Consider the following 26,831-nt stretch of genomic DNA (forward strand, 5'->3'; position numbering starts at 1 on the left):
TAATCTTAGGAACCGATAACCTTAGCAGTTTGGTCCCATAAGACTTTACCACAGATTTCCAAAACAGACCTACCTATAGAAAAACTGATAGAAGCCGACATCAGACAAGATCAGTTTCAATTCTACAGAAATGTTGGAACACATGAGGTAATAATGCTCTTAAGTGTTATTCTATTATATAGGTTAAATGAAGGCAAACACACGGTTGTACTAATTGTAGAATTATAGAAAGCTTTTGACAGTGTTAAATGGAATACACTTTTTATAATTCTGAAGTTAGCAGAGATAAAATGCAGGGAAGGAAAGGTTATTTACAATTTGTACAGAAATCAGATGGCAGTTGTAAGAGTCGTAGGGCATGGAGGGGAATCAGTGGCTGAGTAGGGACTGCGACATCTGTACAGTTGTAGCGGAAGCCAAGGGAAATATGGAAAAGAAATTAAAGTTCAGGTGTAAAATGTAAAAACTTTAAGGTTGCCGATGAGACTGTAATTCTGTCAGAGACAGCAAAAACGTCGGAGAACTCGTTGAATGGAACGGATAGTATCTTGAAAAGAGATTGTAAGATGAAAAGCGGCAAAATTGAAACAGAAATAATGGACTGTAGTGGAAGCAAATCAGACGATGCTGAAGAGACTAGATTAGGAAATTAGACACTAAAAATAGTAGACGAGTTTTGCTACTTGGGAAGAAATTAACTAATGGTGGACGAAGTACATAGGACATATAACATGCAGGTCAGCTATAGCAAGAGAAAGCATTTCTGAAAAAGAAGAATTCGTTAACATCTAATATAAATTTGAGTGTTAGACAGTCTTTTCTGAAAATAGTCGGGAGTGCTGAAAAGTAATGTCTTCGAATTTATTGCGTTAAAGCTCTTAAACCTTTTTAAATAAAACAATTGTGTATCATATTCCACATCTTAATTTTTCTGGTGTACATAGTTATCTAGAAGCCTCTTCCGCCAGAGGGCACCGAATTGTAGTGTGTAACGTACCTATGTCGGTGGGTGAAAAACAGTCTGCTGTAATCTTGTTTCGAATGTGAAGAGTTTGTCCGCATACGGAGCACTCTCTCCTTCACCATGAAAATGCTAGACCACTGCATTGTGACATCTGGAACAGTCCGACGCCTTGGGCTCCCTGTCATCGATCCTCCTCCATACAATACAATTCTGTCTTGGCCCCATCCGTTTTCACATGTTTCCAAAAAAAGAACACCTTCTAGGATTTCACTTTGATACTGATGAAGCGGTGAGAGAAGAGATGAGGTTGTGGCTTCGTCAGCATAGTCAAACGTTCTACAGTGACTTTGTCAACAAACTAGTTTCTCGTTGGGGGAATTCTGTTCGTCGCCAGAATGACTATGTTGACAAATAAATATGTCTACATGAAGAATAATGACGTAGAACGTTGATAGCGTTTGTTTTATTTAAAAACTTGTATTTGTATGGAGGTTAGCCTGGCACAAAAGTGAAATGGCGTTAAGCACTTCAGACGAGAAGAGAATAGAAGCTTTTGAAATGTGGTGTTTCAGAAGAATGTGTAGATCAGACGGGTAAACTGAGTAACTAATGAGGAAGTACTGAATCGAATTGGGGATAAAGAAGAAATTATGGCACAATTCGAATAAATGGAGATATCGGTTTATAGTACGTATCCTGAGGCATCAAGGAGTCATTGCTCTGGAAACTGCAGGTAAGTTAGGCTGGTAAAAATTGTAGAGGGGGACCAAGGGATGAATACAGGAAGGAGGTTTAAATGGGTGAAATTTGCAGTAGTCATTCGGAGCTGAAGAGGCTTGCGCAAGATGCACTAGCATGGCAAGCTGCGTCCATTTAGTCTTCGGACTGAAGATTACAACAACAAACACATGAGCACATGACATACGCACTTGTTGATCGCTGTGCGACGTCGAAGCCCAGCAAATTTATTCTACATTTCAGTGTCTACAAAACACTAAAAAACTAATAACCATTTCATATATGCCCCAGAGGCTACAGCTGGGAAAAAGGCGTTCTTTTTGTCTCCCGTGGTGTCCCTGGAACGTTTTCATGTAGGCAGCAAGCAGCTGGAAGCACGGCCTCCCGCGATACAGTTGCTCAAGCAGGCGCCTCCCCTCCACTGACGGGAGGGCGTCTGGGCAATGAACGTAATCAGCTGTGCGAAACGGCGGCGAGCACCCTCGGAGCATGCGTGGGCGTCGCCCCGCCCCCTGACCAATGGGAGAGAGGGGCGGGGCTTCGGAGGGCGCGTGCGTGGGCGAGGGGCGTGGCCGCGGCCTGGCGCAGGCTCCCCGGCTTGCGGACGCGGGCTGGGGGCTCAGTTGGGCCTCTGCGCGAGGTAAGGCAGGTGAGGGAGTTCTCCACGACCGCGGCGCACAGGCGACGGACGACCGACCACCGACCACGACCGGGACGTAGCAAGGGCGGCGACCTCGACACCTCAGCTGCTGGCACACACTTCTCACAGCACGACCACATGGCGGTTTCCACCCTCAACATGGCACCCTACTTTACGGGATACCCTTTTCAAGGTAAGTTGTCTCAACGTATTTTGGAATCTTTAGTGATGATTTTCGGAAGTTCTATTGTCGTGTCCATCTTTGGAGTGCTCAATTCGCTCGACCCGTAACTCTCCAACAAGTTCCTATGTTGCGAGATTTTATCTAACCTGATTATCCACCGAATAACAGCTCCGTGATGTTACGACGTTCTACAGTTTAGCTGCTACACAGCATCCGGTGCTGCATAATGACGAATAAGAAACTGACCGAAATGTCGCATCAGGACTGCGACGCTATTACTCAGCTGATTACCCGGAAAGGTTTCAACTGACCTTTTTATTTCTACAAATAAACAGAATTTGCCAGTTACAAATTCCATAAATGCACTTATCACGTTCTGTAGCTCGCCCAAGACCATATCGGTGTATCACAGTTTCCGTGGACTATTTTGGAACATGCTTAAAACAGCTTCTTCTCCCGACAGGGCGTACAAATGAAATTCTTTTAGTGCTCGCTTCGTTCCTGTTGTAAATTTCGCGATTTGTTTTCCATGTATCCCCTTACTTTACTCTCCCTTTAATATTACTCCTACTGAACCTGAGTCTAATAGACCCATAATATCCTTAACCCTTTGGAAAGCTCGTTTTACTTTGTAAATGAACGCGTGGTGCTTCAGCCGCTGATTCGTACAGGACCATTCGTATTCTGTGTCGTGTACGATACAGCCTGTCTGTTAGATATCACAATGGTTTTGAAACCGTGTTTATTTTTCTAGTGTCATGAATACAACCACTCCCATTTATTGTTAATGCCGACATAAAACGTATTGCAGCAGAACCACCACGAATGACGTGTAACCTTGTCAATAGTTTCCTCAATGTAATTCAGACGTTACTTTCAGGAACGTTGTTGACTCGTTTCAGTCTTATATTTTAACGTATTTCAATCTTTCGCTTTTGTTAAGTAATACGTTTCCGTTTAGAGTGGAGATATTTTCTGCAGTATAACAAGATGTACAAGCTTCTGTGCTTCATGTCCGCTTTATGAATGTTGCGTGTTGTTTTAACCTAGTGTCATGCAGCTGAGCGAATCGAAATATTCAGCATTATTTTTCCTTGACGGAAACTCTGAAAATATAACAAGTAGTACTATTTCCAAAAGGGAATTGAGTACCAGTGTCACAAAATGGAAATCACAAAATATCAAAACAAAATCAGCTTACTAATTTCAGAGAAACTCTCTACTTCCATATCGTGTCCTAAGCAACAGGATATTAATTATTATTTTTCTGTATCCCAGAAAAACCGTGTATAAATGTCACGTACATAGAGCCATAAAAATGTTTTGTTGTTAGAGTTCCTTTATTGTGAGTTCGACATGGAAGTTTGTGTGGGAAACGCAGAGAAAAATTGCCTGTCAGGAGGAACAGAAATTCAATCTCCTTACCGTTCTCATTTCCATAGAGATAGTGTATTCTGCCTAATACTGCTGTTCGAATAAATCGTATCATAAATCCAGAGCTTTCTGTATGCCGTAATGCGGGATGAAACAGACAGCTAGAAGCAACTGCGTTGAAAAGTAAAAATTTGTCTGTCTGCTCTCAAAGTTGTGCGCATTCATTCTCATACCTTTGCACTGATAGTATTATTAGATGAACGTTTTTGATCTTCGGTATTTCAGATTGAATTTGACCTATTTCAAGTTTATTTTCAAATGAGTTTTCGTACTGTAGGCCAGTTAATCCTCTTATCCTTCGGACAGTGTGTTTACACCAGCCTGAAGACGAATTCACGGTGTTCGAAAACGGCGTGAAATAAACTAAATTTCTTTGTAAGTAGCTGCCCCAAAAATGGTTCCAAAATACAATATACATTACCGTATTTTACCCTAGCAGTAACACAATCATTAATTAAGGAAAACAAGTGACTATAACGAAGTTTATTGTGCAGTAAGTCGATCTTTCTAAATAAGCTGACAACTGTAATTCAAGTCTAAAAATGTGGTCTATTGTATCGTTGGATAACGCAATGTTACTTCGCCGGATACATTTAAGCTCGTCGTGATATTTAGCATCTGTAGGTCACATGTGTTATTGACATTAGTTATTTAGAATTTTGTTGCGTAAAACCTTGTTATGTAGAGTATAATCTTAAATTCAAACGAAGGGAAAAATTTTGCTACTGTTTCAGCTATTTAGTTTTTAAACTTTAGCTCATCACACACATTCATAGTATTCTACCTTTTCATACATTTATTAAATAGCTAAAATACTCGACTCATCCGGATGTGTAAATAAATGTATTTCCGCGAAATGTAGCGTTCATTGGCTAAGAAGGCAGCTATTGTCACTGTTATTGTACTGCGCAGCATTACATGAGACTCACTATCTCGGCAGCTTATCATTTGTCGATGTCTCGTGAGTCGAACGTAAATTTGTTCGTAATCAAATATAAGACGAGAAAATCCAATGATACGAACTGAAATTCGCAGGCCTATAAATTGTAATATTTTATTTTAATGAAATATGGTCCATCCGCGAATGACATCGACTTCCGATGTAGGTTCTTAATTTTTAAGAAACTTAAAACGAAAAAAGAAAACAATACATCTGCCGTAGCTGAGAAGCCATCAGGGAGCTGGCCTTAAGGATCAAGTATTATGTGTTGCGTTAAGGTTTTAATTTTTGGGGAGAAGGGGATATTTCTTATAATGCGTACCATTATTATGTTTCATCTTACTTACTTAGTGTATTGTGACAGATATTTCTTTTTCCATTGAGTCAGCCACACCTGTCACCTTCGCCTTACAACTGGAGAAGTGAAGTGCTTAATAACCAGGAGTTGCGTTTGAAAAGTCTAATCTTTCAGATAGCATTCTTTGTGGAGGCGTCTCCCTAAAGGCTGTCATGGAAACTGTAGGCCTTTTTTAAAGATGAATGTTAAGGTACTCTAAGCATCGCTAATGCTAATTCACATTGACTGCAAAGAAAGTCTCACCGTAAAGTGCAGGTTGTTCTTTTAGTATGTCAACTGTCAAGTGAACTCTCGAATGTACTTGAAATGATATCGTGGCCCTGTTTAAAACATGATGAACGTGCATCATTTCTTTTTTACTGTCCAGATTTTTGTAATGCGGAGGAGCACCATACAAGATAGAAAAATTCGTGAAGATATAAGTTACTATAGGAATATGATCTATGCTTTATGCAGATCTGACTTCGAACAAGGAGACTTGTAGATCATCGTCGTGACATAGAGGTACAAAATAAGTGCAGTTTATTTCCGGGCTATTTTGATATAAGTAAGCTGAAAACGTTAATGAGATAGTATTTAATAATGTCAGCTGCAAAATTATTGCTCAGACAAAAAGAAAGATTTCATTTTTATTTCACGACAAATTGGAAAAACTAATGAAAATGAAGAAAACTCGTGTAGCTCTATTAGTCTATTTTTTTACGCCACACTCGTTTCATTTTGTTCATCAGATCGTCATATATATATGTCTTTTCCTTGACGTGTTCCAAAATTAAGTACTTCTCATTTCCACACAGTCTTTATGGCTATTTTTTTAAATGGAAATTTTCGTGTCGTTTGACAATGTTTAGCATCAAGTAAATAACACACAACAGACCGAGACAGCTGGTGTGAAAGAACGACACATGAAACACAGCTAATGATCTGTCAAAACTTAGTGAGTTTCTTCCGGAATAAATTAATACAAACGAACAGATCCAACCTGCAGATTCTCTCTCCCCAGCTTCATCATTACTATACGCTGCCGCAAAAACAGTGACATATTTTAAACATTTAATTTGACTGTGCAGATATACAACTAGACATTATCAGTGTGCATTGTATAAAAGGTTGCTTCGTACCATTTTATTACGCATGTCTCTTTTTAGTAAATTTACGTCTTTTAGGTGTGAACCATTGTTGGCGCTGCAATTTTCGTCACGAAAACGCATACTTGCGATAACCTTGCTAAAAGTGTCAAAAAAATTTCCGTGTGATTATTGTTCTTCTAGTCCTCATTAGATTTTGGCTTGTGAGCATACACTTTAGATTTCAGAAATCCCCACAGAAAAAAAGTCACAAAGCGAATCATGTGTGGCCAGATGACGTCACCAAAGCGGAAAACAAGACGTTCTGGAGACATTCTGCCTAAGGCTGCCATGAATGTTCTAGCTGTGTGATGTAACGCCCTGTCGGAACCACAACGACTTAACAATTATGAACATCCTTACGTCGCATTTCCTACATGGCGAACTCTGGCAACATAATAACATATCACTCTGACGTTACTGTGGCAGTGCTACCTCAATCGTTCTTTAAAAAATATGGACGCTTCGTAGCACAAAAGTTACTTTATGATATGGCTTATATCATAAAATAACTTTTGTGCTATGAAGCGGTGTTCAGCGCAATTGATGAAGATTGGTCGGCGCCAAGTACCTCGTCAGCTGTCAAGCAAAAATCGCGTTGAGTGTTGATCATCTTCACTACCTGTGTGCAAAACATGTGACGTGCTTGCTGATCTCTGGGCTACGGTTGTTGCACCACTCGGAACTTGTGATGCAAAGGAATATCACATGCAACATCCACCGTAGACTTCCTTTCCGAGATGTTAAGGATTTGCGAATGCCGACGAATTGATCGCGCTGCACTTTTCATTACGACTAATATCGGAATGTTGCCGAAACAAAAGCTGCGTTCTGCGACACTGCTATACATTTGAAAAACTTTTCAACTGCGATCGTACTATGTACGTTTGAGTAACGGTTCACTATGACGTAGTGTTTTGAACCGCGCTGTGCCTTGATACCAACTCATCAACTAGTTAGGAAGCCGCAGTCAACAATGGCGCGCAATTTAAAACAGGTCATTGTTTCTGCCGCACCCTGTGTATGCAGCTGGCGCTGTGAGAAAATAGTTACGGTCTCCCAACAACAATAAAACTATCCTATGAAACTGCTGCCGGTCACCAAACTGATGAAATATTTAGAACTTTTATTGACATAACAGGTTTAGGGCAGTGAGTTTATCACCAGATGGCTCTCCGTACATTTATGGGAGGTAATTTAGCAATAGGTAGCTGTTTCACAATACTCATTTCACCATATAGGAATGTCTATCCTCAACATGTCATCCGTTGACAAAATATGTAGCGTGAAGAATAGTCTTTTTTCAACGTTTGATTACGTTGTTGTTGACATTAAAATAAAGGTTGGTTATAGGAATTTATGTGATAAATAGTGAGAGTATCACCACTGACAAGCCTTTGTTATACGGTGGACCGTGTAACGCGTTACGCAGTTGCATGCTATCCTACAACATATTGTGTCCAGTCAATAACTGCTTTACCTAAACATCCAAAGCAAACCAATACACAATAATGAAAAGTCGTTGTCACGTTAGTCAGGCGAAGTGTTCTTCATACGTTACGATGTGTAGGTGCCCTGTCAAGATATTCTTCATAACTATTTATAAACAAATATTTACGTTGCATATCGCACCAGCTGTCACTATAGCTCCTGTTATATCAATAAAAGTCCTAAATATTTCATCAGTTTGGTGACCGGCAGCAGTTTCATAGCATAGCTCACTATAGCTCGTAGAAAATATTTAACTTTTCCTTAAGACACCGCAAGCAAACGAAGAAAATCAGTGAAGAGCATCTGTGCACAGCGTCTGTAAACGAAACGAAATAGAAAGGATGTGTTGCTCTGAGCCTATTTTATTTTCTCCGAATGCTTTCCAACACTCAATATCAGATAACTCCTTTCGAGTCCTAAAATAAAGAGTGAGAAGATACTCTTGATTCTCTGCTCGCATGACAGTCAGTAACTAAAAGCGTATATTAACTTATCCATTTTAACGTAGGAATAACGTTAGCTAGCTGTTTTTACGGTGGACAAGCGCAACTCACCTTTATGTATTTTCTACCGCTGCGGTAGGGTCGTCTCGGAAGCAATAAATGAAACATGGCCGTGTTTCTTGCAGGTGCTTTGTAACAGTACTTTGCTGCATACACCCGGGTTTTAAGCTCCATTTTGCTGTGTGTTACAGCCGCTACTGCACAGTTTACACACGGAACGGGGAACGTTAGTGTTGATCACAAAAGAATATTTTACGGGTCTGTTTGAGGTAGCTAACACCTTGAAAGTATTTATTACGATATTTTCTGTATTTTAAAACGGTTTTCTAAGAAAATGCGAAACAATCAAGAGTGATTTGAGTAACAGAGATTGGATTTGTTGAGAAAAGGCATTGTCAGTTACATTTGACTTCTTTGTTTTCCTAAGGAAATGATGTCGGATTTACTCCGCTCAGCAGCATTGTCATCAGTGTTCTTTCTCCATATCACCCTAATATTACTAGATATCAACATATACTTCTCGTGTTTTGAACAATGTTCTCACTAGCGAAGTTGCTGCGACGATTCCCGAACAACACACACTTGCAGTTTTCTTCATATGTCAGCTTTGTAGACACAAATACATGGTTCGTCACTGATAAAAATAAACATTCCGTTCACTGTTTCCACAATGGTTGGTTAATTAGCTCTTTCATAGTTGAAGAATAATATACTGATTTGGACTTGAGGTGCTACTTAATGGAACGAGAATAAGCTGAACAAAAAAGCTAAAACTGTTACGTGTGAATATTCAAATATCTGTAAGGAGCTATTGTTCTTACATATTTCCTAATATTCTGCGTTTGTAATTACTACTGTGTGCGCTATTCGCCTGTGTCAACGTCAGAATATTTTTAAGTTATTTTAATGTCAGAAAATGAAAACACTTTACGCACGATTTTCATTCTGAGTAGTAAATTCCATTTTTAAAAGTGAGGTGCGTCATAAGGCTGACAAACCGCACTCGAAGGCTATTTTGTCAAAATATTGGGAGACCGCGTTACTCATTTTGTAAAAACAAGAGACTAAGTCTTACAACCTTTCTGCAAACAAAAATCAATAGACGATTATTTGTTAGAATATTTAGTTTGGTTTCCGTCGATGGTAGAGTGAAGCCTCAGGATATGTAGCTCTTAACTGTATTATTTTATGTTCGTTACAGGAAGTGAATATAGCGAAATATATAAACGAAATACCAATGTAATTAATATGTTTTTATTTCCCTCAATTGATCCTTGTAGGTATTCTTGTGATTGAAGAAAGGGGGGAGGGGGTCTAAAGAAGAAACAAATAAATGCTCACTAATGTTGAATGACGACAAACATACTCGTATAACTATGTTTTGCTAGAAGGCAGATAACGTTAAACATCTTTTATGCAGGCTAGGCCTTAGCGTTCGAACATCCAGGATGAAGGTTCCTTCGTTGTGTCAGTAGAAAACATGAGACTAAGTACCGACACCGTGCGTAGTTTCCTGGGCGATAACTCGAAGCAGACAAGAAAATCAGCAGCATATCTGTCTACTCACATCTTAATATGTTGTGGAATAATTTCATTCACATGAGACCAACAGCTGTGTGTTTTGAGTATATTTCTTAATCAGTGCTCAATGACAACCGCAGCAGTGTTTCCTACCACCCGGTAAAATATTGTGCCTGAATGAAACCAGCTAGCAAATTTACAACATACGAAACATTTTGATGTGTGATCACAGCAGATTTGGCTCAGACGTCAGCAAGGCTACATTATTTCACACAGTAAAATGACGTAGTGTTAATATTAGCCGACGAGTATTGTAAGGCAATACGAATAACTTTGTTTTGCGTTTTGTTGGTAGGAGATTTTTATTTGGGAGTGGAACATCATTTGAATCGGTCATTTGCTAATATAAGGTCTCAAAATTACACTCGCACTGCCCATACATTTATTGCGTTACAATCTGCTGGTTACGGTCCCAGGGATTAGTGAAATCACAACTGGTGACCTAGGTCAGGCAATATCAATGCCACAACAGGTATGTGTGTGTGTGTGTGTGTGTGTGTGTGTGTGTGTGTGTGTGTGTGTGTGCCCACTGGAGAGAATGGAAGCGAACATAGAGATTGCGGAATTAGTCACAAAACGCCATTGTTCACTCCCGTTGTGAACAGTCCGCCTCCATAGGTGAGGGTCAGCACAGCAGGATGCCATGCAAGGGGCTCGGGTTCATTCCCTGCCGGGTCGGAGATTTTCACTGTTCGGGGACTGCGTGTTGCGTTATCTCCATCATGATTTCATCATTGTCGACACAAAAGTCGCCGAAGTAGCATCAGCTAAAAAGATTTGCACCTAGCGACTGTAGCCATACGCACATTTCACTTATCTGTGAACAACTTTTACCCTAGCGCAAACGGAAGTTCAAAAATGGTTCAAATGGCTCTGAGCACTATGGGACTTAACTTCTGAGGTCATCAGTCCCTTAGAACTTAGAACTACTTAAACCTAACTAACCTAAGGACATTACACACATCCATGCCCGAGGCAGGATTCGAACCTGCGACCGTCGCGGTCACGCGGTTCCAAACTGAAGCGCTTAGAACCGCACGGCCACACCGGCCGGCGCAAACGGAAGGGAGCACGAGATAACGAACAGCCTAAAACGCTGCATCATTATTTTTTGGCGCTAATAATCGGCACACGGGATACAGCACTATGAAGCTAGTGACACGATGAAAAAGCTGTGATATTAAAGGAGGATTATTTTGCTTTGCGAGCGCACTATTTTTAACGAAGTAAGCAAAATGGATTGGGAAGGGAAGGATTTATCTATCTCAGTTTGTACGTAAACGTGATATTCATGGAGGAACTGCACTTAACACTGATTTGCAGCTTCACCTTTCCTTAGTACTAGCCCAAAACTTTGCACATATCCTTGGTGAGGATTTTCGGTCGTTTTCACAGCTGAGGATGAAATTTAAATGCGGAACATTTCTGCCGAAGACCAACACAACCTGCAGAGAGGCTAACACTAACGCTCTGGTTATTATTAACAAGAAACATTTATGTTAGTGATTGTTTCGCATTTCAGTGGCTGCTATATATCAAATAGTTTGCGATGTCTGCAGTGACATGTTCCAAGAATTTCAAGGATGTTGTTAAAGTTGATGTAAGGAAGATAATGTCAATAAAATATGATTAATGAAATATACATATGACCTCTCACATAGGCTACTTGGTAAAATCTGGTATGTAGCTTGTTAGAGGGCAGACAGCGTGATCCCGAGTGAACCATTTTCATTTACCATTAAAAATCTCTTAACATAGCAGTGATGCATCAACCATGTCACTACAGATATCATGGAAATAGGCAACGAGAATGAGCAGGTACTTCGTATATTTTTAATTTTAACAAGTGTAATAGATACGTATTCACGCTTTTTTACTTTCAAGGGAATGTATTGTGCTTTACTTTTTGAATAAGAAGAATTACGAAGCTTGTGCTTATTCACTCCGTTCCCGCGTGATGCAAGCATCTACTGAATATATCATCTTTCTGACTTCCCTAGAAGGGCCTTTGAGTACTTCGGTACTTTTCTACCAATCTTATTTCTTTTTCTTCGGCGTTTGTGCTGTGTTTCTACTGGACCCCAGAAGTGTATATAATATTTACTTCCTTCTACTAGCATCATTCCATTCCCTTCAAACACTCGGTTGCTCACGCACTTCATGTCAACAACAACAAGAGCAGACAAAGTAGGAGAGCAAAGCTCTCTGTACTGCTGATGCCGAAGCGGGGAGGATGCGAACTTCCTTTTTGCTGGTCTGTTAAAGACATACAACCAGCGGAACACAAAGGAATGTGAACCGAACACCGTTTGCTCGCGCGCGTGATCAGAGAGGATTCTCTTTCGTTGTTTTACGTTCGCTCCAGTATAAACTGGGTTCAGAGGTAGCACTTCTGATGACAGAAAACAGTGCGGACGACGTGTTCCCCATATAAAAGTGGGTCCACTTTACAGGTAGTCTTCCGTTAGTAACAGTTGCAGATGTACCGTTTATTGAAGTTCCAGAGTGGAATAAAATATTTACAGATTCTGTCATTGTTTTCATTTACGTGTAGCAAAGCACATAAGCCGATATAAATCGCTATACTAATAACTTTATTTGTGCGCTCAGAGCTTGGTCGCTGCAACTTTTGTTTACATACAATAAATTATTTGTAACAATGAGATGGGTGTTGTTTGATACACACTGTGCTTCATATTGTTGATCTGAAGCACTTGCAGTAAGGTAACAGTGTCGGAACTGCTAGCATTGACCGCAATATAATACACTTCTACTTCGTGTGAAACGCTTTACACTGCAGTCTTTTCTACAGTTTCATTCATGTTTATTTGTTTTATATTTCTTTCATTCTTTTTCTATGTTTCTCTCTTCTAAAAATGGTTCATTTAGCATCAGTTTTTCCAATTAGTTCTTTTTCTGGATATCTTTAACTTTATAACTTGTCATTCAGTGAGAAAAAAATTTGTTTCCTCAAGGCCTCCTTCGCTTAAGCCATCGGTATCGCAGTGCATAGGATATTCAATAAAAATATAAAACATATACCATATTATGATTGACAATATTTACAAGTTCTTGGGTTTTGCATCCAAGGAGCCATTTTCTTTTTACGCAGTATTTCGACAACTTAGTAGTCTTGTTGGGTGTCGAGGGCCTGAAGGATAACACGATTGACAATGATTTAGAATAAATTGCCTAGACTTAATTTATATATCAGACAGTCCAATGGAGAATTTGAATTATTCTGTAATCTTCTTTCCTTTTACTTGATCTGGAAATATTCCTTCCACCATTAAATTCGCATCAAATCATTTAATCTAAAGTTGTTTAATTACGTGTGTCTGTTTAAACTATCATCTTATTAACTTATTCGCCATAGTTGAATATGCTTTGCATAAGATGGATTTCTCAGGTAATTATTTCAGCTTTTTCTTTCCTTTTTTTGACATATACAACAAATGTCCGCAGATTAACTAAATGATTTTAGACAATTACCGTTTAGGTAAGAGTGTGGTGTCTTGCACCTTTCCTAAACTTTAATTTACTCTGCAGAAAGGCACTGGACGACATAATTTTCATTTACAGTGCCAGCGTTTGAAAGTGTGGGAATATCCATCCTTCAATACATTCAGTGCTGACAACATTTCAAGAAGTAATGGACAAACTCATGCTATTCTTCATATCAGACATTCTCCACGAAATCTTCTGCATTACTGACGAGAAAAGTTCATTCGTCACCTCTTACAACTGGCAACGGAAGAAAACTACGTTACTGATACCCAACAGAATTTCTTCTGAATTCCTGGCTTCACTCTGAAGTTACGCGTTCGTTCAGAAAATGTTATGAGAGGCCCAGCAACAACGTCCTCAAGTAATTTAGCTCCATGAAGACAATTATTTTGCACTTGATGCAGCAGTTTATTTGAAGCTTCAGATAAAGAATGATAAGGAAAAGTCCACTTACTTCAGCTAATGTCGTTACAAAAATTCAAAGTAAGCCACACCACAATGCGCAAGCTCCTGCTTCCATTTGGGGGACAGTTATTGTTTCTGAGTCGGTGAATTCCTCGGTTCGACAGTAATAAAGGCAAACGATATTAGAACTAATACTACAGCCCGACATCTAAAGTGCATTCAAAGTCTTATGCGAGAGCGCGCTGAAAGTAATGCCTCCGAATTTTTTATGTGAAAACTCTTAAAGCTTTTTAAATAAAACAAACGTTATTAACATTCTACTTCTTTATTCTTCATGTCAACGTTTTTTTTTCTCTAGACAGACATCCCCGCAGCGAACATTTCTTTCGACGAGGACCAGTTTCTTGTGCCGTCACTAAGGAATGTTCTATTTTGTTGACGGAGCCACCAGCCTCACCTCTGCTTCCACCGCTTCGTCGTTATTAATGGGAAGTCCTCGAAGGTATTCAAGTTTTGGAAATAGATGAAAATCTGATGTCAAGCAAGAGGGTATTTGGCCCGAGAAGACGCGCCAGGCCTCAGCGCCACACAAACCCGGCACTCCACCCCACTCCAACCCTGTCCTTCGTACGCCCCCGGTAGCAGAGTGGTCAGCGCGACAGAATGTCAATCCTATGGGCCCCGATTCGATTCCCGGCTGGTTCGGAGATTTTCTCCGCTCAGGGACTGGGTGTTCTGTTGTCCTAATCATCATCATCTCATCCCAATCGACGCGCAAGTCGCCGAAGTGGCGTCAAGTCGAAAAACTTACAACCGGCGAGTGGTCTACGCCGGCCACTGTGACCGAGCGGTTCTAGGCGCTTCAGTCCGGAACCTCGCTGCTGCTACGGTCGCAGGTTCGAATCCTGCGTCGGGTATGGATGTGTGTGATGTCAAGACCCATAGTGCTTGCAGCCATTTGAACCATTTTTTAACGGTCCACCCGACGGGAGGCCTTAGTCACACGACGACCCTGTCCTTCGTGCTTCTTGCAGTCATACTCTGACAAATACGAGAAGAAAAAGATATGTTTGCACCTAGAAGCGCACACATTGAGGTTAGCACCACCATTTCCTTCATTGCAGCCATGAACAACTGCAGCGCGGGGTAGCCGAGTGGCCTAGGGCACATCGTCACGGTTCGCGCGGCTCCCCCCGTCGGAGGCTGGATTAAGTAGCGTGTAAGCCTAGTGACCGATGGCCTCAGCAGTTGGGTCCCATAGGAACTTACCACAAAATTCATTTCATGAACAACCCAACGTCTCACATTACTGATGATACAATCATCACCGTACACAGCATTTATACTTGTATGGATTTCAATTCGAGGCACGTTTTCTGCGGTTAGAAACTCTATTAAAGCGTGCTGTTTCCAACTCGTCACATATTTACATTACACACCGTTGTGTTACACGCTAGAGTTCGGAGACTTCCAGAGGCAGAGGGTTGGAGCTTGCAACAGCGAAGCGGGAAAGTCGACTGAGTAATAGCCATGACAAGTCATACCTCAACCGATATTGAAAACAGAAAAAAATCAGAAGCATTAATTTTCAGCACATCCTCCTATGTTCCGTGTCATGTGCGGATGCACACATACTCCCCGAACTCTTACGGGACTTGGTGAGAATATCTTCCACGAGTAATGAGTGTGTTGAGGTGGGACACTACGAATGTAGTGTGTGGACATACAAGATGAGAATGTGGGTCTCGCGGTAGGCTTGCGCGAGGTAGTCCCTGCAATCGCACTGTCCTCTGTGCCCTCGATGGCTCAGATGGATGCCGGCACGAAAGCTCAGCGTGTTCGGTCAAAGGGTTAGCTGCCCTCTTTAATAAAAAAACTGAGTCAACGGCTCAACACTGAACTTGAACAGGTGTCATAGGACATCCGCACCGAACAAATGCAACGAACAAAATGAGAACAATAAAAAAAGATGGATAGAGTGTCTGCCATGCAAGCAGGAGATCCCGTGTTCGAGTCCCGGTCGGGGCACACATTTTCACCTGTCCCCGTTGATATATATCAATGCCCGTCAGCAGCTGAAGGTATTAACTTAATTCTAATTTCGTTCTAGTGACATATGTTCATCATCTGTTTTGTTAGAAGTTAGATGATACCAAATTTCACCTGTCCAATCCATTTTTAATATCCAGCTATCGACCAGATTTCGCAGACTTCTGGTTATTCTACTTCAGTTTCCAAACTATTAACTTTTTTTTTAGTACATCGCTGTGTTCCTAGACGCGGTTACAGTTTCAGAAACAACTTTCTTAGGTTCACTCCAGTACGTGTCTTTCAATGAGGTATGCTTTCGTCAATCAGTCACTACATCGCTACATTCCACGTACCCCAGTGGGTGGTAGTGAAAATGTTCATAGAAAACACAACTTGCCTATTATTGCTCCACTGTGGTATTCAGTCACAATACGGTACTTTTTTAATAATTAATCCCTTTGTCGAAATTGGCATGTCATTGGAAATCTCACTAATGAAAGAGCGCTGTTAACGTTCCAAACGCAACATTTTGTTTCTTACAAGGGAAAGAGCATACCTTTTGTTTCTATCGTCTCTATATTTGGTATCACTCATACACATAAATAATGATGTGAATGATGAGAACGTCTGTTAAAAGGAAATTGACGGTATTGTGAGTTCTTATGAGTACCGCTGCCATCACGATGAACGCTCAGTGGTTTTTACGACGGGTAAGTAATGAGCAATAGGAACGTCGTCGCGAAAGATGTACTGCCATTATGTTAGACTTGAGAACAAATAACAGACAGATTCCCACCACTGCGCTTTTGAGCGGTAAATTAGTTGCGTTTTCTTATTCTATGTCTAATTACGTAGCTGCATTTCTCCTTCAATTTTCATCAAGAGCCATCAATGATTAATAATCGATACCATCAGAAGGAATTCAGCGACTCTCCGCAGACAACAAGAAATCGACGATCGAGTTTGAGCCCTACCTAAATAGGGATGGAACTGTGGTTTACATAAATTACGTCCACATGTGGCCTCTGTCTTGAATTATTTTTTAGTGTGACTTACAAATTTATTTCTCTCCTACGCTAAAAAACCCTTGTGCCACACCGCTTTCGGAATTAGAGTGAACCAGTATGAGAGAGAGAGAGAGATCATTTTCCTTCATTGATGAAATGGAATAGGAGCCTGTTGGTGTATCTTCATGTCTGTGTTAGCTGTCAGTGACATGGCGGTTACGCCCAAAAGGTACTTTTTCCAAGATAAGTGACTGTTATTTTTAAGAACCATATTTACGGTAAAACGTTGTTCTTTCAGTAACATTCAAAAATTACGGCTGACCATTGTAATATTGCTATCCCTACTTAATTTAAGACAAAAAAGGAAAATAAAATCACAGAGTTTTTGAGGGGTGTTCGCTGACACATACCGGTTACTGTTATAGAGCAAAGGAGTATGGCAGCGATTTTCTTGCATTTTTCGTCTCATTACGTTTCGGAAGGTGGAAACATTTTATTACGTCTCGGAAGGTGAAAAATGAAACCTCAACGAAAGCACTCCGATTGTAAGTCTTTGAATTTGTTGTTACTTGCCCATAAAACAGAGCAGTAAGAGCAGAAAATCTTACGTGACATATATGACTCCCCATCTGTCTACGTTATGCATACAGATTCACAGCGTTCCAAACAGATCCGACCGGCAATTTAGGATTTGTCTAAAGTTTTATATTTATTTTAAGAAAATTTCAGTCAGTACTATGAAGCAAATTTCATTATTTTTTAACATTTTGGGAGGTAGTGGGCAATTTTTAGTATAGAAATATTACAATAATTGTTGGAATTAACGTTCCACATCTTTATTCTTAAAGTCTACATATATGCACCCCCCTGCCGTTAGAGGGCTCCCAGTTGTGGCGGGTGACATGACGATGTGTGACGTAACTGTGTTGGTTCATGAAAAATAGCGAGCCGCAATCGAGATTCGAGTCGGAAGAGATCGGCCACACACGGAGGTCCCGCTCCGTCAGCTTGACCATGTCAGACTACACAGGAACGTTTCAACATGTACCTTAATCAGATGTCTCGGGTTCGCTGTCAAGCCATCATCCTCTGTACAGTCCTGAGCTGATCCCACCCCATTTTCATGTTTCCAGAAAAGAACAGATTGGAGGACTTTACTTTGATGGTACTCCGTTGTACTCTAAACTAGAAGCAGACAGACGGGGTACACAGATTCCGTCCTTAGGGGTGAATGAGAGACTGATGACCTTAGATATTTAGTCCCTTCAGATCCTTAATCAACAGTAGCAGCCGTAACGTTAATTTTTCTCTAAATCTGTTCAGCACCCCTTAATTAGTTACCCTTCAGCAAATAGCAATACGCAATCGTGGTGTACTGGTTAGCGCTGCTGCTTCTAGATCACAAGGTCCCGTGTTCGATTCCCCATCGTGTCGGGGATTGTCTTTCCTTGGGGCCTGGATGTTTGAATTGTGCAAATCATTTCTTCTGATCTTCATCGACGCGTAAGTCGCCAAAGTGGCATCATACACCGAGGTGACAAGTCACGGTATAGCGACATTCACATACCCAGATGTGATAGCGATATTCACATACACACATGGCAGTAGTATCGCGTACACAAGGTATAAAATGGAAGTGCATTGGCGGAGCTGTCATTTGTACTCAGATGATTCATGTGAAAAGCTTTCCAATGCGATTATGGCCGCACGACGGGATCTAGACGCATGGGACATTCAGTTTTGGAAATCGTTAGCCGCGCGGAGTGGCCGTGCCGGACTGCGCGGCTCCTCCCGCCGCAGGTTCGAGTCCTCCCTCGGGCATGGGTGTGTGTGTAGTTCTTAGCATAAGCTAGTTTAAGTAGTGTGTAAGTCTAGGGACCGATGACCTCAGAAGTTTGGGCCCTTAGGAATTCACACGCATTTTAACATTTGAAATTGTTTTTTTTTGGTCATCAGTCTACTGACTGGTTTGATGCGGCCCGCCACGAATTCCTTTCCTGTGCTAACCTCTTCATCTCAGAGTAGCACTTGCAACCTACGCCCTCAATTATTTGCTTGACGTATTCCAATCTCTGTCTTCCTCTACAGTTTTTGCCCTCTACAGCTCCCTCTAGTACCATGGAAGTCATTCCCTCATGTCTTAGCAGATGTCCTATCATCCTGTCCCTTCTCCTTACCAGTGTTTTCCACATATTCCTTTCCTCTCCAATTCTGCGTAGAACCTCCTCATTCCTTACCTTATCAGTCCACCTAATTTTCAACATTCATCTATAGCACCACATCTCAAATGCTTCGATTCTCTTCTGTTCCAGTTTTCCCACAGTCCATGTTTCACTACCATACAATGCTGTACTCCAGACGTACATCCTAAGAAATTTCTTCCTCAAATTATGGCCGGTATTTGATATTAGTAGACTTCTCTTGGCCAGAAATGCCTTTTTTGCCATAGCGAGTCTGCTTTTGATGTCTTCCTCAAATTAAGGCCGGTATTTGATATTAGTAGACTTCTCTTGGCCAGAAATGCCTTTTTTGCCATAGCGAGTCTGCTTTTGATGTCCTCCTTGCTCCGTCCGTCATTGGTTATTTTACTGCCTAGGTAGCAGAATTCCTTAACTTCATTGACTTCGTGACCATCAATCCTGACCTGAAATTGTTAGGGAATTCAATATTCCGAGATCCGCAGCGACAAGAGTGTGCCGAGAATACCAAGTTTCAGGCATTACCTCTCACCACAGACAACGCAGTGGCCGACGACCTTCACTTAACAACCGACGACAGCGGCGTTTACGCAGAGTTGTCAGTGCTAGCAGACAAGCAACACTGTGCGAAATAATCGCGGAAATCTATGTGGGACGTACGAATAACGTACCTGTTAGGACAGTGCAGCGGAATTAGGCGTTAGTGGGCTATGCCAGCAGACGACCGACGCGAGTGCCTTTGCTAACAGCACGAAATCGCCTGCAGCACCTCTTCTGGGCTCGTGACCATATCGTTCGGAGCCTAGAGATTGGAAAATCGTGGCTTAGTCAGATGAGTCAATATTTCAGTTGATAAGAGCTGACAGTGTAGGTTTCGAGTGTAGTGCAGACCCGATGAAACCTTGTACCCAAATTGTCAACAAGGCACTGTGCAACCTGGTGGTAACTCCATAGCGGTGTGCGCCGTGCTTACACGGAATCAGCCGGGTCCTCTGGCCCAACTGAAACGATCGTTGACTGTAACTGGTTGTATTCGGCCACTTGGAGAGCATTTGCGGCCACTCACGAATTTCATGTTCCTTGACATCGATGGAATTTTTATGGATGACAGTGCGCCGTGTCATCGGCCACGATTGTTCGCGTTCGGGTTGAAAAACATCTTGGACGTTTCAAGCGAATGAGCCATCCAGATCGCCCTACATGAGACGCATCCCACATTTATAGGACGTATTCGACAGGTCAATTCGTGCATAAAATCGTGCACCGACAACACTTTCGCAATTTTGGGCAGCCTTAAAGGCAGCATGCCTCAGTATTTCCACAGGGGACTTCCAACGACTTGTCGAGTCCGTGCCTCGTCGAGCTGCTGCACTTTGAAGTAAATAAATAAACGTCGTGTGACTAGGGCCCCCCGTCGGGTAGACCGTTCGCCTGGTGCAATCCTTTCAATTTGACGCCACTTCGGCGACTTGCGCGTCGGTGGGGATGAAATGATGATGATTAGAACAACACAACACCCAGTCCCTGAGCGGAGAAAATCTCCGACCTAGCCGGGAATCGAACCCGGGCCCTTAGGATTGACATTCTGTCGCGCTGACCACTTTTTTTTCATTTTGTTCGTTATTGATCGTTGTGTTTGGTCGTTGCGGACGTCGCAAGACATCCTGTTCAAGTTCGGTGGTTGATCCTTCCACTTAGTTTTTTTTATTACAGAGGCCAACCGGCTCTCTGACCGAACACGCTGAGCTACCGTGCCGGCGCAATGGACTTTTTATGGATGACGGTTCGCCGTGTACCCGCCACGACTGTTCGCGATTGGGTTAACATTCCACTCAGCTACCGGGGGCGGACTCGTTTTGAAGTGGAAAACGAGGTCCATAACACTGTCACCTGTGTGTGTAGCTGACGTGCAACAGGTGGCCGAACAGAGGCAGACGGGATCTCCCGGCCAATAATATTTTACGATCATTTCATTTTCCTCTAGTACCATACTTCAACACCTATTTTCTTTTTGTCTCAACTACTTATCGTCCATGTCTCACTTTCGCACAAGGCTACATTCCAGGCAAATACCTTCACAAAAGATTCCTAACACTTCAATATATATCAGATGCTAATGAATCCCTCTATTTCACAGATACTTCTCTTGGTATAGCCACTTTGCCTTTTATATTCTTATAAAATTCTACCTTTTTCTCCTCCTCCTTCACCTGTTACCATTATTCTCGCTTCTGCATAGTGTACAAGAGTGATGCTTTTACGCCTCGTGAGTTTGAAATTTTCTTTTCTGTCACCAGCACACGTTGCTCTATGTTGGAGGAAAGGGAAGAACACCATGCACATCATAAACTTCATTTTTATATTTTTCGAACAACAGTTGCTTGCTTGATGCACATTTGCATAATATAGTAAGTACCCTAATAGTTATTTACAGCCGGCCGCGGTGGTCTAGCGGTTCTGGCGCTGCAGTCCGGAACCGCGGGACTGCTGCGGTCGCAGGTTCGAATCCTGCCTCGGGCATGGGTGTGTGTGATGTCCTTAGGTTAGTTAGGTTTAAGTAGTTCTAAGTTCTAGGGGACTTATGACCTAAGATGTTGAGTCCCATGGTGCTCAGAGCCATTTGAACCATAGTTATTTACAAACCAAACCCGATATGTCCAATTAAACCCGCATTCTGAATCTGTCATATCAGTAGCCGGTAGCACGGCCGTACGGCTCTACCGAGGTTAGGTTTGACTCTATTGTTCGCACACCAACCCTCGGCTTAACGGCAGATAAGACCTCTGCGTGTCTGTAGAATATTACTGGGAAACAAGTATCGGCATTGAACACACAACATGTTCATTGTTCTGTTGCTATGGAGACACAGACACGATCTTCGCGCCGGATAAAGGTGTCTAAACACAGCACCAAATATAATCACTAGATACATTGGTTTCCAAAACTTAGGGTTGAAAGTAACTTCCATATGATGTGTCGCTGGCAAGTAACATACCTCAACGAAATTTGGGCGATACATAAAAAGTAAAGAAGATAACTAAAAGCAATACGGAGTGAGACGAACAGAAATGACACTTTTATTCAAATAAAATAATTACACTGAAATCGAGACGGTGCACGTGATGGTCCTCTGGACTTTACAAAAGCCAGGATGTGGCTTTTAATTAGGTGGGTGATCATCACGGACGGCAATGCATGGTTGCAACGTGCTCGCATGCTGGCCACGGGGTTCGTAGGGAAGTCTTGTGGTAGAGCTTTCTATTCCTCAAAAAATGGTTCAAATGTTTGTAAGAACTATGGGACTTAACATCTGAGGTCATCAGTCCATTTGACTCTCAACTACTTAAACCTAACTAACCTAAGGACATCACACACATCCATGCCCGAGGCAGGATTCGAACCTGCGACCGTAGCAGCCGTGTGGTTCCGGGCTGAAGCGCCTAGAACCGCTCGGTCATACCGGCCGGCTTCTGTTCCTCCTCCTGTGCGGTTGACAACTGCTGGATGGTCGCTGGTGCACACTGAAGTGCTGCAGTACGTCCCTCTGACGCACCCCACGCGTGCTCAGTGGGATTTAAGTACGGGCAACGGGCAGTCCAGTCCACTTGCCGAATATCCTCTCGTTCCAAGACCTCCTCCACTTGCGCTGTTCGATTATTTTGTGCATTGTCATCCGTAAAAATAAAGTCAGGGCCGATGGCATAGCTGAAAAGCATACAGGGAAGGAGTATACTGTCACAATGACATTGACCAGTGAGTTTACCGTGTCCTAAGATTTGTAGGCAACATTATGCTTCCCCACACCATTACACCTGGTCCGGCAAAACGATAGCGTTGGACAATGTTCTTGGGAACATTATGTATTCTACATCTCACCATATGACGGTACGTCCAGTATTGTGGCCAGCATGGAACCACGTTGCAAAGAATGCTTTACCACCAAGCAAAAATATCATTTCTGTTCACCTCTGCGTATTTCTTGCATTACCGTCTGTACTATACTGCAGCAGTTGTTCCCGTGAATGGTCCAAGTCTGATCGAGCTATGTTACTTGGCAGTGACACATCTTTGGAAGTTACTTCCGTTCTTAAGCTTTGCACACCAGTGAAGTAATCGTAAACCTGACGTTGCACCTGCCTAATACGAATGAATACCACATTAAAGATACATTTAGAACCCAGAGATAGTGAACCTTCTATTTTACAAGCTTTGATTCATTATCCTAGCCGGCCGGACTGGCCGAGCGGTTCTAGGCGCTACAGTCTGGAACCGCGCGACCGCTACGGTCGCAGGTTAGACTCCTGCCTCAGGCATGGATGTGTGTGATGTCCTTAGGTTAGTTAGGTTTAAGTAGTTCTAGGTTCTAGGGGACAGATGACCTCAGAAGGTAAGTCCCATAGTGCTCAGAGCCATTTGAACCATTATCCTAAACGAATTCTTTACCCATGACGCCAGGCTATTTTTGCAGTCTTTTCGTTGTTGTTAAGAGTTTCAGTACTTCATTTTCCATTCGCGACGACACCAGTCAGCACATCTAGATTTATGATCTATTTTATTGCGTTCAATAAATCGACAAACGTCAACTGACAGACTGTCCGGAGTTTGTTGGTTGATTTGGGGAGAAGGGACCAAACTGCGAGGTCATCGGTCCCATCGGATTAGGGAAGGATGGGGAATGAAGTCGACCGTGCCCTTTCAAAGGGAGCATCCCGGCATTTGCCTGAAGCGATTTGGCGAAATCACGGAAAACCTGAGTCAGGATGGACGGACGCGGGTTCGAACCGTCGTCCTCCCGAATGCGAGTCCACTGTGCTAACCATGAAGTTTGTTGAAATTTGTAGAGATAATTGTTCAGTGAATGTTAAGATTGGTTAATGTAATCTGTAATGTACTCTCATTCCATTACAGTAAAGAAAGCAATGTTGAGAAATGTAACGTAAACAGGTTGTCTACGCTTTTCATATATTTGTAGCTGTCCCCGACATCCATACCCAAACATTTATTTATATGATATTTGTAGAATAGTACCTCTATCGAGATATACGCTATATAGAAAAAGTTGTTGAGTCTTGCATTACTTATTATGTAAAGAAAACGAAATTGGATAACATTTCTGGGAAATCTACTGTTGTCATAACAGGCTGCTGCTATGCTCGATTTCCTTTGGCAGTACTTAGGAACAAAATTTTCGCCTAGAGTAGCTTCCATTTTAACAACGCAAAATCGTGCCCTGACTTTCGTCCCCTAACAAAGTACTTCCAGATTTTCGGTCTTCGACGAGTTGTGTTCGTCCTGACTTTCTACTCGAAGCCAATGACAATAAACGAGTCTACAGTAATACGAAAGTGAGTGAGGAAACATTGGGAACCTCCTTGAGACACCACTCACATTATCTAATAACATTTGTTAAAGAGAGAAGAATTCTACAAGTACATTTTAAGCGCAGTTTTTTGTTGATTATTTGTTCGCCCAACCGCGCATATGGTTGGATAGCAGTATAAGAACATTGTCCGCAAAACGACAAGGTGCCGGGTTCGAGACCCTGGGCTGGCACACAATTTTAATCGGCCAGGAAGTTTCAAAAGGGTGTAGACTCCCCTGCGCAGTGAAGGGCTCAATCAGAAATCAAAATAATCTGTCGACAACGCAGTATTTTGAGCACTAGTTTTTCGTCTTAACCTTATTGCAGTTTAAGCGTTTTTTTTACAGTGCGTTTCGCTTTTATTTATAAAGCATTGTCAGTGGTCATTCTGGAAATATCGTACACATATGTCAACACATTCTGGTGTTTATAAATACCGAAAGGTATTGACGTATTATGTAAACCATATTTCCATAATGACCTGACGATGCATCACTAATAGAAGTGAAACCTGTCTGGTGGTAAATAATCTTAAACTGCAGTTCGCTCAAGGCAGAAAAATCATTAATTGTTGATATAGTTCGTCAGTAATTACTCCATTGTTGGCGGATGCCGGAATTGGCCTTTCAACAAAAACACGGAAGCTTCTTTTTGTTATTTTTATGGAATATGGTTATTTTCCATTTTTGAGGACCAGACGTAAAATACTTATAAACATTATGCTTTTGTGGTTTTATTTCAGCTCTTTTGGTGAAGCTAAATAGTTATTTATCAGGAATGCTCTAATTTCCTGTAATCAGTGTTTCTGTTTAGTATTGCAGAAAGCGAACTCTAACTCTAGAATACAAACCGACAGCAACCACTGTGGGAGAGGAGCTAAGCATTAATTCTCACGTAAACGAATGTTGATTAGCATCCTTAATGATCATTGTCCCCTGTCACTAATCTAAACAATGGTACATTATTATGGGGCACTTGTGAAATGAAAAGGAAGCATTATAAGTAAAGAGCCTCTCTCGTAAGACCTTCAAATGTAAGACAATACATTTGGAACTCTTGACGATGCATTATTTCACGAAACGCAAGATGCTTGACATACTTATCACCGGAGAAAGTAATTGGTAGCACACGAACATTCATTTTATGTTATTCGTTGTTTCGAGAATTTAATTAAAATTTATAATGAAAATGTATATAACAAAGAAGTACTTGTGATATCTTTCACCCTAAATCAAATAAAATATCTTTAACAGGCTAACTAGAGCGAATTAGAGAAGTTTGAAAATTTTTGAATCTTATCAGATATGTGATTCATCGTTGGTATGGTTTCATTAATAATACAATGAAAACGTACATCAGCTAAAAGTTACCCAAAGTGAATCTTTAACCTTGATGTAAATGAAATCACGGCATTAGTACTATAATTCTGAATAATAGCTAGAATATCAGTGTCCTACAGTCGAATGTCTCATGCTGTTATATCTGTACAAGTACTAGACAGTGGTGTCCACATTCGCTTTTGTTCTGACAACTGCTACGTTGACTCAAACACAAGTTCTTTCACTGACCCAAATCCAGATAGTAAGTGCTGTTTTGCTGAGCAAACCCTCCGATACTATTGCGGGTATAACTGTTACTGCCAGGTGTCTAGCACAATCTTCATCAACGATTAAAAAAGAAACCGATAAAGCAGTAAAATCATAAATCAGCTCGACAGTTAACGTCCGACGTGCACTAGCATCAGTACTGGGGCGACCTTTGTACTGCACGCGAAGAAAATAACTAAGTACGAAGAGGTATAAAATTTGTAATTTTCACTAGGCCCCCAACACTTACGATCAGAGGTAACAAGATGAAGCATATAACAGCATCCAGAGTTTCGTTTTACCGTTCTTTCCTCACACGTCTCATTGTATCGTGCGGTTTTGTCCGGAATTCTGTAAATCATCCCGAACCTGCAACGCGCCACGCCTATGTATTTCGATCCGTAAATCATTCACTTTTTATTATCTCACAGCGTATGGTGTATGATCTTCGCACACCCTCCGCAGATACACCCAAAAAAACATAATCAACCAAGAAACAAGTGTTGAATTTATATGGCGGAAAACCTTTTCGTTTAATTAAAAGTCCTGCCCTAGCGCACGTTCAACTAACAACGCTTTCATTGCGTAGAAGGTTACATGCAGAGAGCAGTTTTCATCTGTGTAAATAGCAGCTAATCCACTTGACAAAGCAATGAAAGAAAGTACTGAAACATATATGAGAGAAAAGTAAATTTTCTCTTTGAAGAGGCAAAAATAATCTGACTGAATAAAATTAATACTGTCTGAATACGGTCATAAAGGGACAACTCAGCAA

At 41.5% G+C, this 26,831-nt stretch overlaps 1 protein-coding gene across 1 annotated transcript in view; it reads left to right on the plus strand.

Annotated features, from left to right (window-relative positions):
• The first annotated feature begins 2,352 nt into the window (after positions 1–2,352).
• LOC124775892 (protein gooseberry-like) overlaps positions 2,353–26,831 on the plus strand; it is a 250,532-nt gene continuing 226,053 nt past the window's right edge. The window contains exon 1 of the mRNA XM_047250727.1: positions 2,353–2,535. Within this exon, the coding sequence (XP_047106683.1) occupies positions 2,481–2,535 (55 nt within the window). The 5' untranslated portion in view covers positions 2,353–2,480. The remainder of the gene's footprint in view (positions 2,536–26,831) is intronic.

This window comes from Schistocerca piceifrons, chromosome 2 (assembly GCF_021461385.2).
Source record: "Schistocerca piceifrons isolate TAMUIC-IGC-003096 chromosome 2, iqSchPice1.1, whole genome shotgun sequence".
NCBI lineage: Eukaryota > Metazoa > Arthropoda > Insecta > Orthoptera > Acrididae > Schistocerca > Schistocerca piceifrons.